This window comes from Sphaeramia orbicularis, chromosome 21, assembly GCF_902148855.1.
Source record: "Sphaeramia orbicularis chromosome 21, fSphaOr1.1, whole genome shotgun sequence".
Taxonomy (NCBI): Eukaryota; Metazoa; Chordata; class Actinopteri; order Kurtiformes; family Apogonidae; genus Sphaeramia; species Sphaeramia orbicularis.
Genome location: NC_043977.1, coordinates 8,660,150 through 8,674,127, shown reverse-complemented (window position 1 = coordinate 8,674,127; position 13,978 = coordinate 8,660,150). Strand labels below are relative to the sequence as shown.

The window sequence follows — 13,978 nt, the reverse complement described above, 5'->3', positions numbered from 1 at the left end:
ATGACTCTTCCGCAGTGTTTGGGTATGATCCAAGATAATGAACAAAATGAGTAAAATATGCAACAAACTGAGCAAAAATGAAGAAAATAATCAACAAAATGAACCAAATAATCAACTGAAACAACAAAACAACCAAAATAATCAATAAAAAGAACAAAATAATCAACAAAATAACCAAAATAATCAACAAAATTAGTAAAATATGCAACAAAATGAGTGAAATAATCAACAAAATGACCAAAATAATCAACACGATGAACAAAATAATCAACAAAAAATGTAAACTAATTAACAAAATGAACAAAATAATCAATAAAATGAGTAAAATAATCAATAAAATGAAGAAAAATGAAGAAAATAACCAGCAAAAAGAACAAAATAATCAATGAAATGAATCAAATAACCAACAAAGTTAATAAAATATACAACAAATCAAACAAAAAGGAACAAAATAATCAACAAAATAACCACAAGTGCATTGTGTTCAAGTGCTTATGTTATTGTAGCAAAATTAAAAATGGCTGTCACACAATTTATCATGACTTTCTACTTGGGTAAAAGAGTTTTGGACGCATTAATTCATCTACAACAGCATATTTTTTTGCAAATTGTGTATACTATAAATGTTGTTTATCATTCGCCATGAATCCCTCATTGAAAAGGTCAAAGGTTATTTTTTTTTCGACAGCTCGTGGATCAAATTTTTCCCAGTTCTCCAGTGGAAAATACGACATGAGGGGGCGTTCATGTGCAATGTTCCAGCTCATAACTAGCATCAGTCCTACCTTGTCGCTGTCCATGGTGTTCTGTGATGTCCTGGAGGCGATGGAGATGGTGTCTGGTTGGCTGCTGCCATCTCCCTGACTGTCTCCGTCTTCACCTCCGTCCCTGAACGCAGACACATAAACATCAGCATAAAACCTTAACACTTCAGTAGAATCAGTCTGTGGACACTTTACACCACCAGGGTTTTCTACACATGGAGCCTCTGTTTACAATGGGGACAGTTGGAATTTAGTCAACAGTTGAGAGTCTCACATCCACTGTTACTGTTAAGACGAAAAGTCAGTTAACCCACTCCACTCCAGGTGAGCATATTATTCACACTTTGCACTTCATGTTATAAAAGGTCAAAATATTGTTGCAAAATTTTACAGTATCTGTCAATAAAGAGCTAATTTGTCACTTTTACCTGTTCCTTTCACCTAATCAATATTAACTTTCTCCTTTTCACCATGTTTGGACGCTAATTTAATGACAAGATCTTTGTCATATCATCTACTATTAACCTTCAAGTATCCAGGTGAGCATATTATGCACACTTTGCATTTCATGTTATAAAAGGTCATATTATTTTACACAGTTTGTTTTAGGTCAGAAATCAAAAGTTGTTTATTTTTGTATGACTTTAAAAAATTCTGACCCTTCCACTAAAATCAATACATTGTAAACATTGTTAAATTCCTACACTAACACCTTTCTACCAAGTAAGTACAAAATGCACATTGACACATTTTAGCATTTAACATTTGACTTATAACTAAATAATAAATAACAATATATATTAACCAGTGTTGGTAATAATCATTGACATATGCCAGGATGAAAAAATATAAAAATACACTTTTTATGTAGAATATTGAAAAAAGCGTCAGGTTTTCCTCATATTTTTATTAATTTATTAATTTTGTTCATTACTTTGTTCATTTTTTTGTTTATTCTCATCATTATTATCTTCATTTTTATGATTTTTATAATTTTTATAATTACGATCATTAAAACCATCTCTTAGTTTGGTTTTACTATATGTTAGTCTAGTTTAACCATATCTAAGTCTGATTTAAGTATTAAACAGTTTTGTTTTACAATCTTTTAGACTTATTTTACCAAATTTTCTGACTATTTTAGCACCTTATAGTTTAGTTTTACTGGATTTACCAAGTTTTTGCCTGTTCAAACCATTTCTTAGTTTATTCTTACTATACTTTACTACTAATAAGTGTCTATGAGTTTTAATTTTTGAAGAAAACTTGATGATACCATAATATAGGTGTGTGAACACAATGGGCTTTATACTTTTTTCTGTGAGTGATACCATGCATGAAGTAGTGTTTTCCAGTATAAGAGCTAAAACTGGAACATCTCATCAATGTAAATGTTGTCTGTGTTTAGTGATGTAATGATTGTTGCTCTTACCTCTTGGCGTTGTTCTTGGGTTTGGTCAGTGCTGGTGTTTTGGGCAGGTGGAGAGGCTCCTTGAGCGCTCCCTTCAGGTGAGTCATCCTCTCCTGGATCACCTCCCTGATGTTCTTGATCCACTCCTGTTTGGCTTCCATACTGGAGGCCTGGAGGACACACAACACCATGCATTTAACAGGATTTACTCCAGTGTGTATGAACTCATATTGAACTCATCTTTACAAACCTTGAGCACAGTTTTATTGTCAGAGGACGGGGTTCTTCCTGCCCACAGAGCAAATTTACATGGATCCCCCTCAATGTGTTCCGTTACCCCCAACTCTGATGTCTGGAGGATGACAAGACACAACCAACAATTAGAAATATCAACCAATGAGAGGATGGATTAAAGGACTGCATATACATCTGATACTGTCTGAAGAAACTACAGTTCACATAATCCAGGAGAAATGAAGTAGTCACTAAAGTATACGTCACATAAGAGTCAATAAAACAAACCAGAATGGTCATTATTGTCACATTGATATTTAAGGTTTTAATTTAATTAAATTTGCACAGAAGCATCTGAAATGAAAACTAAGATTTGATTAAACTGAGTTTATTTCAATCACGGTTTCAACTCTAAGGTGTTTCATTGTTCATTTATTAAGTCAGGATGTTTCATTGAAATCAAGGGAGATCTGAGAACAAAACACACATATTTCAATAAAATGTTTATTTATTTATTTATTGTACATATTTTCTATTTTTCCTGTAACACACTGTTTTAAGCATTTATTACATATAATAGTGATAATTCATGGCCAGATATTGAAAGTTAAGTTCTTTCTGGAAAAAATGACATTTTCTGACACTTTTATTGCAAAAATAACATAAACAAATCTAGGCCTGTTATGATGGTAGTCCTTATACGGTTAATGAAAATTCAATAAAGAATAAAGTGTGAACATGGTTTTATATCTGAGGATGGACGTTAATACAATGATTAGAAGCAGGACTGAGACTTTATCATAACGTTTCACTGCTCTTAACTTTGGAACCCTGAATGGAATTGGACACATGCCCACTCACCAGTAGTCTGTTTTTGTACTGGTACTTGGTTCTTCCTGCTGAATCTTTGATCTCTTTGCTGAAAACCAAGGAGAACTCGAACAGGAAGAGGTGTCGGTCCCGCCCCTTCCTGATCAGAGAGCGTGGATCCCAAACCTGGAAACTGTCCTGAAGGATCAGCTCGCCCTGCACCTCCAGGTTCTCCTCAAACCCTGAGGAGATACCATTTATTAGATCATTGGTGTCAAACATATGGCCTGAGGGCCAAAACCAGACCGCCAAAGAGTCCAATCTGGCCCAGGAAATGCAAAAATTACACTGAAGATATAAACAATCAATTATATACAAGGACATACAGACAAGTATGATCTAAAGCAGGTCAGACCAGTAAAATACTATCATATGACATATAAATAATGACAACTAAAAAAATAAATAAATAAATAAATAAAAAGAAAATATTACAAAAGAAAATTACATGACAATGTTTACGTTTACAAATTATCCTTTCATAGAAAATGCGAATAACCTGAACAAATATGACGAACCTGAAATGTCTTAATAGAAGTAAGTGCAGTTTTAACATAATTTTGTTGATGTTTCTCAAGTTTATGTTAATTTTTGTGCATGTTTTGTTCTTATTATTGCTTATTTTGACCATATTTGTTAGGTTTTTGTTATTGTTTTGTTTATTTCTGTTAATTTTGGTCATGTTGCTTAAATTTTGTGCTTGTTATTCTTTATTTTGTTCATACATGTCATTTTTTGTTATTTTTTTCCCCTGTTAATTGTGTTTTTCCAAATTTATTCCAAATTACTGTAAGTTGTAATGCACATGTGTGAATGATAAACTGAGACATAATATTGTTTTAATTGCACTTTCAGGTTCAAGAAATTTCAGATTATAGATACGTATAAACATTTTCATAATGTAATTTTACTATTTTCACTCTAAAACACAGAGAAAAGTTTGGAGTTGTCATTATTTATAGGTTATTATTCTATTATTTTACTGCTCTGACCCAGTTGAGACCACATTGGGAACTAAAATGAGTTTGACATCCCTGAATTAGATGAAAACAACACATCTATAGGTAAATGACTGGATTAAAAGGTGTAGACTACACAAACGGTGTTACCTTCTAACATGGCCAGATGCATGGCGTCGTTGGCTCTCTTGGGAACGCCGAGCATCACCTCCAACCCATCTTTAATCTCCCCTTTACCCTCTTCACAACAGGACAGTAACTCCTGGAGGACAATAAGTGTACACTTTGAGCACAAATCCAAACCTGTGATCTATGGAGGTTTAATGAACTAAATACTGGACGCTAATGCGTCACATACCGTTAGCCTCATAGCATAATTGGCCAAGTCATATTTTAAGCCATACTGTGATATCTGCGTAAAACAATTCAGCAGCGTTAAGGCCCTGTCGCACCTTGACGATTTCACCAGTGTATGAGTATGTATGAGATGTATGACAAATTAGGCGAATACGCTGGCGTACGTCAAATAAGTTATGGGTCAGTTTGTATAAAGCACGCTGGTATAGGTCGTAGTAGTATGGCGAGGTCATCAAGAAATTTAGTGCATGCACAAAATGCTTCGAACTTAATTTGTAGGTGAGTTATGCGATTGTGACACACGTTCACACATGTTAAATGTAAGTTATTTATATGTCAAAATATGTCAAGATAATGTCAAGCGTATTCAAAACTTATTTCTAACCTATGTGCTTTGAACTTATCTCTAACACATACTGACATATGTAGACATATTTGACGTGTTCTGGACGACCTCTTTGACCTCTTCCAGCCATGCAGCAAAGCGTTTCAGCACCTCCCCTCTGGACAGCGACAACAAGAGATAATACCTGTAATACCTACTATTACTAACTATTACCATAATCTTCAAATTTACAATTAGATTTACAAAACAAATGAACCCAAATAAATAAATCTAAATTACATACTCATTATGAATTTCCAACACCACAGGACAGGAAGAACCCGTCAGTACTCCTCATCAGGGAGGATCCATCACCTACTATCTGTCCTCCAACATCAGCATGACCTCATCAATTTGGACCAGTTGCAACACACTCAGCTTTCATTGGTAAAAGTTATTGAAACATTCTACGCAAACTACATATATGCCCAAAATTAAAAAAAACAAAAAAAAAAACAAAAAAAAAAAACATTGATGGTTCAGCTTACACCAACGTTTTAGAGAAATTTTGATACATTGACATACACTACCTAAATCGTCAAGTTGTGACAGCGTTTAGCAGAGTAAAGTTACACAGATATCACCATGTGGCTAAAAACATGACTTAGGCAATTATGGTACAAGGCTAATGATATACCACCATTAACACTCAACTTAAACAGTGACTGAAAGTAAACTACATGAAGGGTTTCAGCTTGAGTCCAATTAAAAAATATATACATATATATTTATTACTGTTTTTATTATTATTTGTCTTCTTTTCTTCTTTTTTTCCAACTTCCTCACTTTGGATGAGGATGTGATTAACTATTTACTTGTGGCTTAAAATAATACCAGGGGGGTTTAAATGTTGGAATATATGCTTTAGGGGAGTGTTTCTGATGTGAAAATAACAGTAAAATTGTATTAAGTGTTTCTTTTGTATAACTAGATACATTTCCTCTTTTGTTTTAGTTGTTTCCTGTTGAAAATGCATTTTGTTGGTGGTTGTATGGTGGTTTTTCTGTGTCATTGAATCATTCATTCAATGATGGGTTGGTACCTTGAGCAGTAGTTGGTACTTGGTGATCCTCTGGACCGGTTTGATGAGGTAGGAGGAGATGGAGTTGGCCAAAGCCCGTCTCTGCTGGATGTCCTGCTCAAACAGCCACAGCAACAACGATACAGCAGAAAAAAAAACAGATGAATGAATGAATGAAAACACTGGAATCTGACTAAATAGCTCCATCTACTGGCAGATCACATTAATTTCAAGTTATGATTCTGATTCTACTCGTGGTTCTGATTCTGACTCTGACTCTGATTCTGACTCTGATTTTGTTCTGACTCTGATTCTCGTTCTGGTTCTGACTGACCCATGTGAGTGACTCCACAGTACAGCGTGGACGGTTGTACTCACGTCGAAGAAGGTTCCGGCGTGTTCCAGTATGAGCTGACTGGAGTCAGGTTTGTTCTTACAATAATCCACATATATGTGGAACTTATCAGCCTGTGAACAGCAGACAGAGTGTGAGGAGAACAGAGGGATTGACCTGTTTATCTGAGCCTCAGTCTAAAGGTCTGACTCTTACCCAGGTGACGAAGCAGTGACCCACGTCTTCTGGAAGCTGCTCGTAGTTCACCAGCTCTTTGAGGAAAATACTGAAAAAATACACACAAATAAGGATGTTTATGATGGAAGAAACACTAGAAAAATACAGGAATGTCAAACTCATGTTAGTTCAGGTTTCACGTTCAGACCAATATGATCTAAACTGGGTTAGACCAGTTAAGTAATAGAAAAATAACCTATAAATATTGACAATTCCAATTTTTTCCCTTTGTTTTAGTGTGAAAAAAGTAAAATTAATCAATGAAAATTTTAAAAAGGCTACATTTACAAACATTCCTCTCATAAAACATCATGAATAACTTGGAAAAAAACATGCAATTTTAACATTATGCTTCAACTTATCTTTTATTTTATTATTTTGGTTTTTTTTTTTTAAATCCATGAGTATGATTTTAAATGTTCTACGTCTAAATTTCTAAAATATTTTTGGGTGAGGCCTATGATATCAGACCAACAGGAAGTCTGACATTTTGAATTTTGCGGCCATTTTTGGCAATTTACTGACCATCTATTTTGTTGAACTCCTCCTACGGATTTAACTTAATTCACTTCAAACTTGGTCATTTAAGTCTTCAGCGATTGTGGGTGAAAAATTGTACACATATTGGATGTGTGAACTTCAATGCGTTCAGGGTGGGGCGGTGAATTTTGAAGTCTCACCATGAAAAACAAAACTGTTATAACTCAGCCATTTTTCATTCAATTGACACTAAACATGATGTGTTTAATTAATGTCCTAGTGGACAATGGAAGTCAAATGCAAGTCAGTACTGCAACATCAGACCTGCATTAGTAGCAAGTTAATCATTGGACATCTCCATCAGTTACTGTAAAAGCTAAATCGGGGTTCTAAAACTGTGGGTGTAATGTTCTTCACAGCAGTCCACCACCATCCGCTGCCTGTTAAAGTACCTCTTAGAGCCCCCCTTCCACTAATCCAAACTCACCCTGTCCCATGTTTTTTTAATGACAAACTGGGGTGTAGAGAAGAATAAGCAAATGTTTCCTTCAGAACCTCAACATAACGTTGATGGAGGCAAACAGATTAAAACCACAGAGCTCCTCAGGGTTCCTGCTGGAGTTCATGAACGTCTGTTTTGAAGACGTTCCCTTGAGCTACAGCAGGAATAAAAGACGCTGTTCTGAGCCTCTTCGACTGTTTACAGCCCATGTTTAACCACCGACAGCATTTACGCTACACAAACAACGGTCCTTCTGCTCTGAAACCTGCCACACACCCACATATTTTGTAGTTTTTTTTAAACACATTTGACTTTACTCGCTTGAAGCTCAAAAAAAACAGACGTATTATCTTGGCCATGTGCTTGTTGGTAGTGAGTTCACACATCTACAAAGACCGACATAAGTGTTATGAAAACATCTACAATATATGGACAAAAGTATGTGGACACGTTGAATTCAGGTGTTTCTTTTCTAACAGGACTTTGGGATACAAAACAATAATGACTAATGTCAGAATATAGTTGTATATTGGGATAAATATCATTGCATTGGTTAGTTTGATTTAAATTGTTACCTTTGCTTCCAAAATGTCTCAGAGATGGCTTTTACTTAATGTCTCTCAACATTGATTTTATTTTTTAAATTTATGATTATTTTAAATGCTCTATGTCTAAATTTGTAAAATATTTTTTTGTGCTCTGACTATAAATAATAATTTTCTACCACAACTAACATCTACTTTCTTCACATCTCACATTTTCTGTCCACATTTGTTCATTTTTACATTATTTTGTTCATTGTTGGTATTTTTTTGTTTTTTCATTATTTTGTTCATTTTTGTTCATTTTCTTTATTACTTTGTTTGTAAAATATTAATACTTGCATTTTGTGACCTTACAATGAATTGTTTATATCTACATAGACTTTTTCAGCTATGTCAGCATGAACACCACATTTTAAAGGTATTTTATAAAGTTAAAGATAGATTTAAAATCATAGTCATGGATAAAAACAAAGAAACAAAACTATGTTGAGAGCCATTAAGTAAAAACTATCTGATGCATTTTGGAAGCAAAGATAACAATTTAAACCAAACTACCCAATGCAATGATATTTATCCCAATATAAAACTATATTATGACATTTGTCATTATTTTGTACCCAGACCCCGGTTAGAAAAGAAACACCTGAGTTCAATGTGTCCACATACTTTTGTCTATATGATGGACAGGTGTCTTACTTGCTGTGGAAGTCGTAGATCTCCTGCATGTTTCCAAAAATAATGTGCTCCTTGTTGGCGATGCCGGGGGGGATTTCCTCCACGCCGTTCGTCATCTCCCACAGGTAGTTCTGACAGGTACACAGATACACAATCAACCTTCCAGTATCTGAGTGAGTATATTATGCACACTTTGCATTTCATGTTATCAAAGGTCAAAAGGCAAAAAAAAAAAAAAAAAAAACTAATCCAATTTTTAAGTAGAATACTGAAAAAAACCCAAGTAATTTTATGGTGTTTTTTTTGCATCAAAAAATATGCTTTGTTTACATTACAAACATGGCATTTAAAGGGTGACAGTTATTGAGAATTTGGTATTTTTGTTTATGGCTCAAGTTGCTGAAATACAAAAAAATAAAAAAAATAAATTAAAAAAAAATAAATTAAAAAAATGTTGACAGTACTCCTCTGTGCAGATTACACACTGTTGGTTATGGGCGGGATCACGGAGGGTAAAGGCTGGGAGATACCCAAAAAACCTGCCAAAGCAATAAAAAATAAGATCATCTCTTACCTCCAGACACTCGTGAAGGTCTCGGACATACGTCTTCTCCGTCTGCAGCAGCTCGGCCATGATGAACCTGGGAGACGATGGCGTTAGTGTCAAACTGTTAAACCAACCGTGCGCTGTGATTGGTCCATGCTCTGCTCAGGTACTCACTCTTTCTTTCTGGCTGACTTCCTCTTCTCCTCGTTGACCTCGTGGTTGGGGTCGCGCAGTTTGACCTCAGGGTTGTCGGTGAGGCTGGCGGGAATGATGTCCAGCTCCAGGTCTTTATTGTCCTAAACCGAGAGACGAATACTTTATTTTCATGGAGATTAGAAACAAAAGACATGCTTTTGTGTATTTGAAGTGTTTTGTGTGCAAAACCCTTTGTTGCTGTCATGTTGGTAGATGAGCTCTAAGTTAAATCCAGGGTAAATAAACAGTGTGATTGTCCTTTTTTACCTCAGAGCTGACTCCCAAACTCCTCTCCAGACTCTCCTGGTACTTGGCCATTCGGACAGAGAAGTCGCGGTAGCGCCGGTCCACCGTGCTCACCCAGCGCTTCAGCTCTGACACGTGGGCATGGCCTTTCTCCACCAGATTGTCGGCCAATTGGATGAGCAGCTTCACCTTGTCCTTGGTTTGCTGCAGGACGGTCACAGATCGTAGGATGGTTAATTGGACGTTTAATGTCCCATGTCTTTAATTACAGACGGTTCTGATTCTGTTTTACACTCGACAGCCTCTAAAACTCAGGTAATGACAGATGCCTGCTTGGTTCTTTCATTCCACTAGTCAATATTATGTCTGTTTCAGTTGCTAAATATCTGCCAACTCGGTGTTTTAACAGAATGTTTTGGAATCCCTGTGTTTCAAATACCAGCTGTCGCCTCCTGTTCCTGATCACAAACACAAAGAACATGTTTACAGGCCATGACAATGTGTTCATGTTTTGCTGCTACCTGTTTTATAAAAGAAAATACGACCAGTTCCATCTGTCAGACTCAGTCTGTTCAGTGAAGGTTCAGGGAATAAATTACACTGTGGTTCCATAATAATGAGGAGAACAAAAATTATTGTTCTTTAGTTCTTTAGCTAATTTATTTATTTATTTTACCCAAAACCAATTTATTTTAGCTGCTTTTATTTGTATTTTTATAGTAGGTTTTATATATAATGTACAGATTGGATTGTACTCTATTCTATTCTACTCTATTCAAATCAACATCAGTCCTAATAAATATGTAAATGTTACAAAAAATATATATTTAAGAGCTGATTCTCATGAACATAGTAGAACTTGTAAGTCTATGTCCTGGTACAGCTTTCACTTTGAAATGCAGTAAATTTCTGAAATTCATCTGCATTTTCATTTTTTAGGATTTCTAAAATGCTCCACTTAACATGATGTTGATGGATATATTTTAACAGATTTGGAATCAGCATATCTGTTTTACATAAAATATGGATTTTTTTTCTTCTGGTAACAAAATGTCAAGACTGAACAGTTCCATTAGGTCGTTTTTCATACAAACTATATGGTATAAGTGTTGGGACAGATCATGTCTACAGCTGTAAGATGTCCTGTTCATGCTGACTTGAGATAAAAACTTCAATATTTTCTTAAAGTTTAATGGGAGATTTTTTAAAATCATAGATGATTTCATGTAGGAGGGCTAAAGTATATGATTGACAGCTTTAACAACCAATCGCTGATGAGACTCTGTTAAAGGTAACATGAAACAGTGTCAGGTTGTTCTGTCTTCATATCAAGCTTTTTGATTTGGACTGAGAGGAGAAGCTACATCTCCACACATCTGCATACATTTCAATGCTACAGTGTTTGATTGTTGTTGTTTTTTTACCCAACAGTACAAAAAAAAACCCCAAAAAACCACAAACTATGCATCAGTTGGTCCAAGTTAACACAAATTGATTGCCAACTGCTTGCGTTTTTCTTTAGTGACAGATGATTTCATACAGGTAGGAGGGTTAAAGTTTATGATTGACAGCTTTAATAACCAATTGCTGATGAGATTCTGTCAGAAACAACATGAATGTGACCCAACGTATGTTTTCAAAGTATATCAACAGTGAATTAAAGCCCAAACTCTGTCAGATCAGAAGTTTAATGAGAGATTTTTCTTCTTCAGTGGGATGTGAAGAAAGTGGTTATTGATGGTTAGCTGTGGTAGAAAATTATTATTTACAGTTGGAGCACAAAAAATATTTTATAAATTTAGAGGTAGAACATTTAAAATCATAGTCATGGATAAAAAAATTAATTTTGAGAGAAATTAAGTAAAAACCATCTCTGAGGAATTTTAGAAGCAAAGATAACAATTTAAACCATACTAACCAATGCAATGATATTTATCACAATATAACACTATACATTTGTCATTATTGTTTTGTATTCCAGACCCCTGTTAGAAAATAAACACCTGCATTCAATGTGTCCACATACTTTTGTCCATGTAGTGAATACTTTCTATGTGTATTTGACTCAATGACCCATCAGAACCGGGCCGTGGTACCTTAGCGGACAGTCTGAAGTGATGGTAGTCATTGAGGAGCTGTTGTGTTTCCTCGCTGCTGTCTCCTGGTGATGTGTGCGTGGCCAGGTAAACCTCACCTGTCTCCTGAATCCAGTCCAGAGCCTGAACACACAAACACACCGAGCAGGACCTGAGTGTGTGTCTTATATTTGTTCTTATAAAATAAACCAGATGTGTCTTTAGCGTGGAGTCTGACCTGTTTAGCGCTGCGTTCAAACACCACGTACTGCTGACACTGGTCCAGACGCCGTTTCTTCAACGTCCAGAAGTGAAGGACTCGATTTTCTCTCTGCAGCAGTTCATTGAGAATGGCTGAAACACACACACAAACACACACAAAACACAGTGTTACAGTAGTTTTTCCAGTAGTGCTCCCAGTTGATTAACTCTGTTTAGTGTAAAAAACTTTAACCCATAAAGACCCAAACATCCACCAAATGCATCTACTGATCTAAAATGTTTATTAAGTTTAAAATCACTAAACCAGGGTTGTCAAACATACGGGCCATGGGCCAAAACTGGCCTGCCAAAGGTTCCAATCCGGCCCAAAGTGCAAAAATTACACTGAAGATATTAACAGTCAATGATGTCAAACTGGTTTTCGTTCAGGTTCCACATTCAGAAAAATGTGATCTCAAGTAAAATGATAACATAATAACTTCATTTTTACTTCTTCTAATATTACATTATGGCAGGGACCAACTGCAGTTCGTCGCACCACCTGTGTAATGACAATGAAGCCTATTCTATTCTATTCTATTCTATTCTATTCTATTCTATTCTATTCTATTCTATATAAATAAAATTTGATTGATTGATTGATTGATATTCTATTCAGTTACTAATACAAAACAGGTTGGACTGTGAGGCCACTGTGACAGATGTTTTAACTGGACTCATCCTGTCATAAACTGTTTTACATAAATCTAACTGCATTAGATTAGATCAGAATATGACAACACCAATAAAAACAGCAGTGAAAATAATTATATTTATTGTTATTTATACTAAATAATTACATTTAGCGTTATAATACTGTTATCTGCATAATATAAGAATCTGACACAACTCTAAAGTGATGATATTTTAAGAATGGGATGTTACAGATGTAAATAATACATAATAATACGGGCAGAAATATATAGAATTTAGTCATAAAATGTAACCATTTGTTTTCCAACCAAGTATGAAATGAATGAGTCTGAATAAACATTAGTATCACAGATCTCTTCAGATCTACAGATCTTCTACAGATAGAACAGCTCTGACCTTTGACCTGTTGTTCAGGTCCTCTGGTGTGACTGGCGGCTCCAGGCATGCTCACATTGTTCCTGTGGATGTACTTAAGGAACACCTCGGCGTTCCTCCGAGCCAGAGTACAAGCCTGAGAAAAAAAACAAAAAAAACAAAAACAAATGACTGAAAACAGGAACAGACAAATTAATGGGTTTTAATGGGTTTGTGACAGTTTAGAGATTGTCAGGGCTTTAATTATCATCATTTGACTTAAAACTGTGACCGTTTAGATGTGAATTAATTCAAAATTTAGAAAGTAACTCCAATAAACATTACCCAACACAATTTCTACAATAATAAAAAATCACCACTTCATCCAGGAAATATTCATTCAACATTTATAAAACTATAAATGCACTATTTTTATATAGACTTGAATTCATAGACAAATGTACTGTTAATATTATTAATATTGTGTCTATTCATATTTTATGTATATTTTTCATTTTTATTCTAGTTATAGCTCTGTTCTTATTTTACATTTTTACAATTTCACATTCTATTTTCTTATCTTACTTCTGGTTTTTACGATTGTATATTCGCCCTATTCTTATTTTCTGAAGTATTGTTTTTATTAATATTGTTGCACTGACTGGAGGAGCACTTCTTAAATGTATTTAATATAAAGATGGTGTGTTTTGAACCTGAGATAATACAGAATAGCACAGTGTGAAAACATAGAAGACAAGTTTAATGATAAATCAAACTGACCAGCAGGTGGCAATGATAAATATGGAAATATTCCCTTTAACACTAAATTAGGTCCATTTGAACAAAAATTAAAAGTTGGCTCAGTTAAAAAT

The 13,978-nt window shown here is 34.9% G+C and overlaps 1 protein-coding gene across 1 annotated transcript in view; it reads right to left on the bottom strand.

Annotated features, from left to right (window-relative positions):
- kalrna (kalirin RhoGEF kinase a) overlaps nt 1-13,978 on the bottom strand; it is a 197,354-nt gene that overhangs the window by 72,095 nt on the left and 111,281 nt on the right. Inside the window, exons 24-38 of the mRNA XM_030124714.1 lie at nt 13,149-13,263; nt 12,076-12,191; nt 11,859-11,981; nt 9,784-9,966; nt 9,496-9,617; nt 9,349-9,415; nt 8,796-8,905; nt 6,552-6,621; nt 6,380-6,469; nt 6,023-6,115; nt 4,389-4,500; nt 3,271-3,461; nt 2,426-2,527; nt 2,197-2,345; nt 786-888 (exon numbers count right to left, since the gene is read on the bottom strand). Of these exons, the coding sequence (XP_029980574.1) occupies nt 786-888; nt 2,197-2,345; nt 2,426-2,527; nt 3,271-3,461; nt 4,389-4,500; nt 6,023-6,115; nt 6,380-6,469; nt 6,552-6,621; nt 8,796-8,905; nt 9,349-9,415; nt 9,496-9,617; nt 9,784-9,966; nt 11,859-11,981; nt 12,076-12,191; nt 13,149-13,263 (1,746 nt within the window). The remainder of the gene's footprint in view (nt 1-785; nt 889-2,196; nt 2,346-2,425; nt 2,528-3,270; nt 3,462-4,388; nt 4,501-6,022; nt 6,116-6,379; nt 6,470-6,551; nt 6,622-8,795; nt 8,906-9,348; nt 9,416-9,495; nt 9,618-9,783; nt 9,967-11,858; nt 11,982-12,075; nt 12,192-13,148; nt 13,264-13,978) is intronic.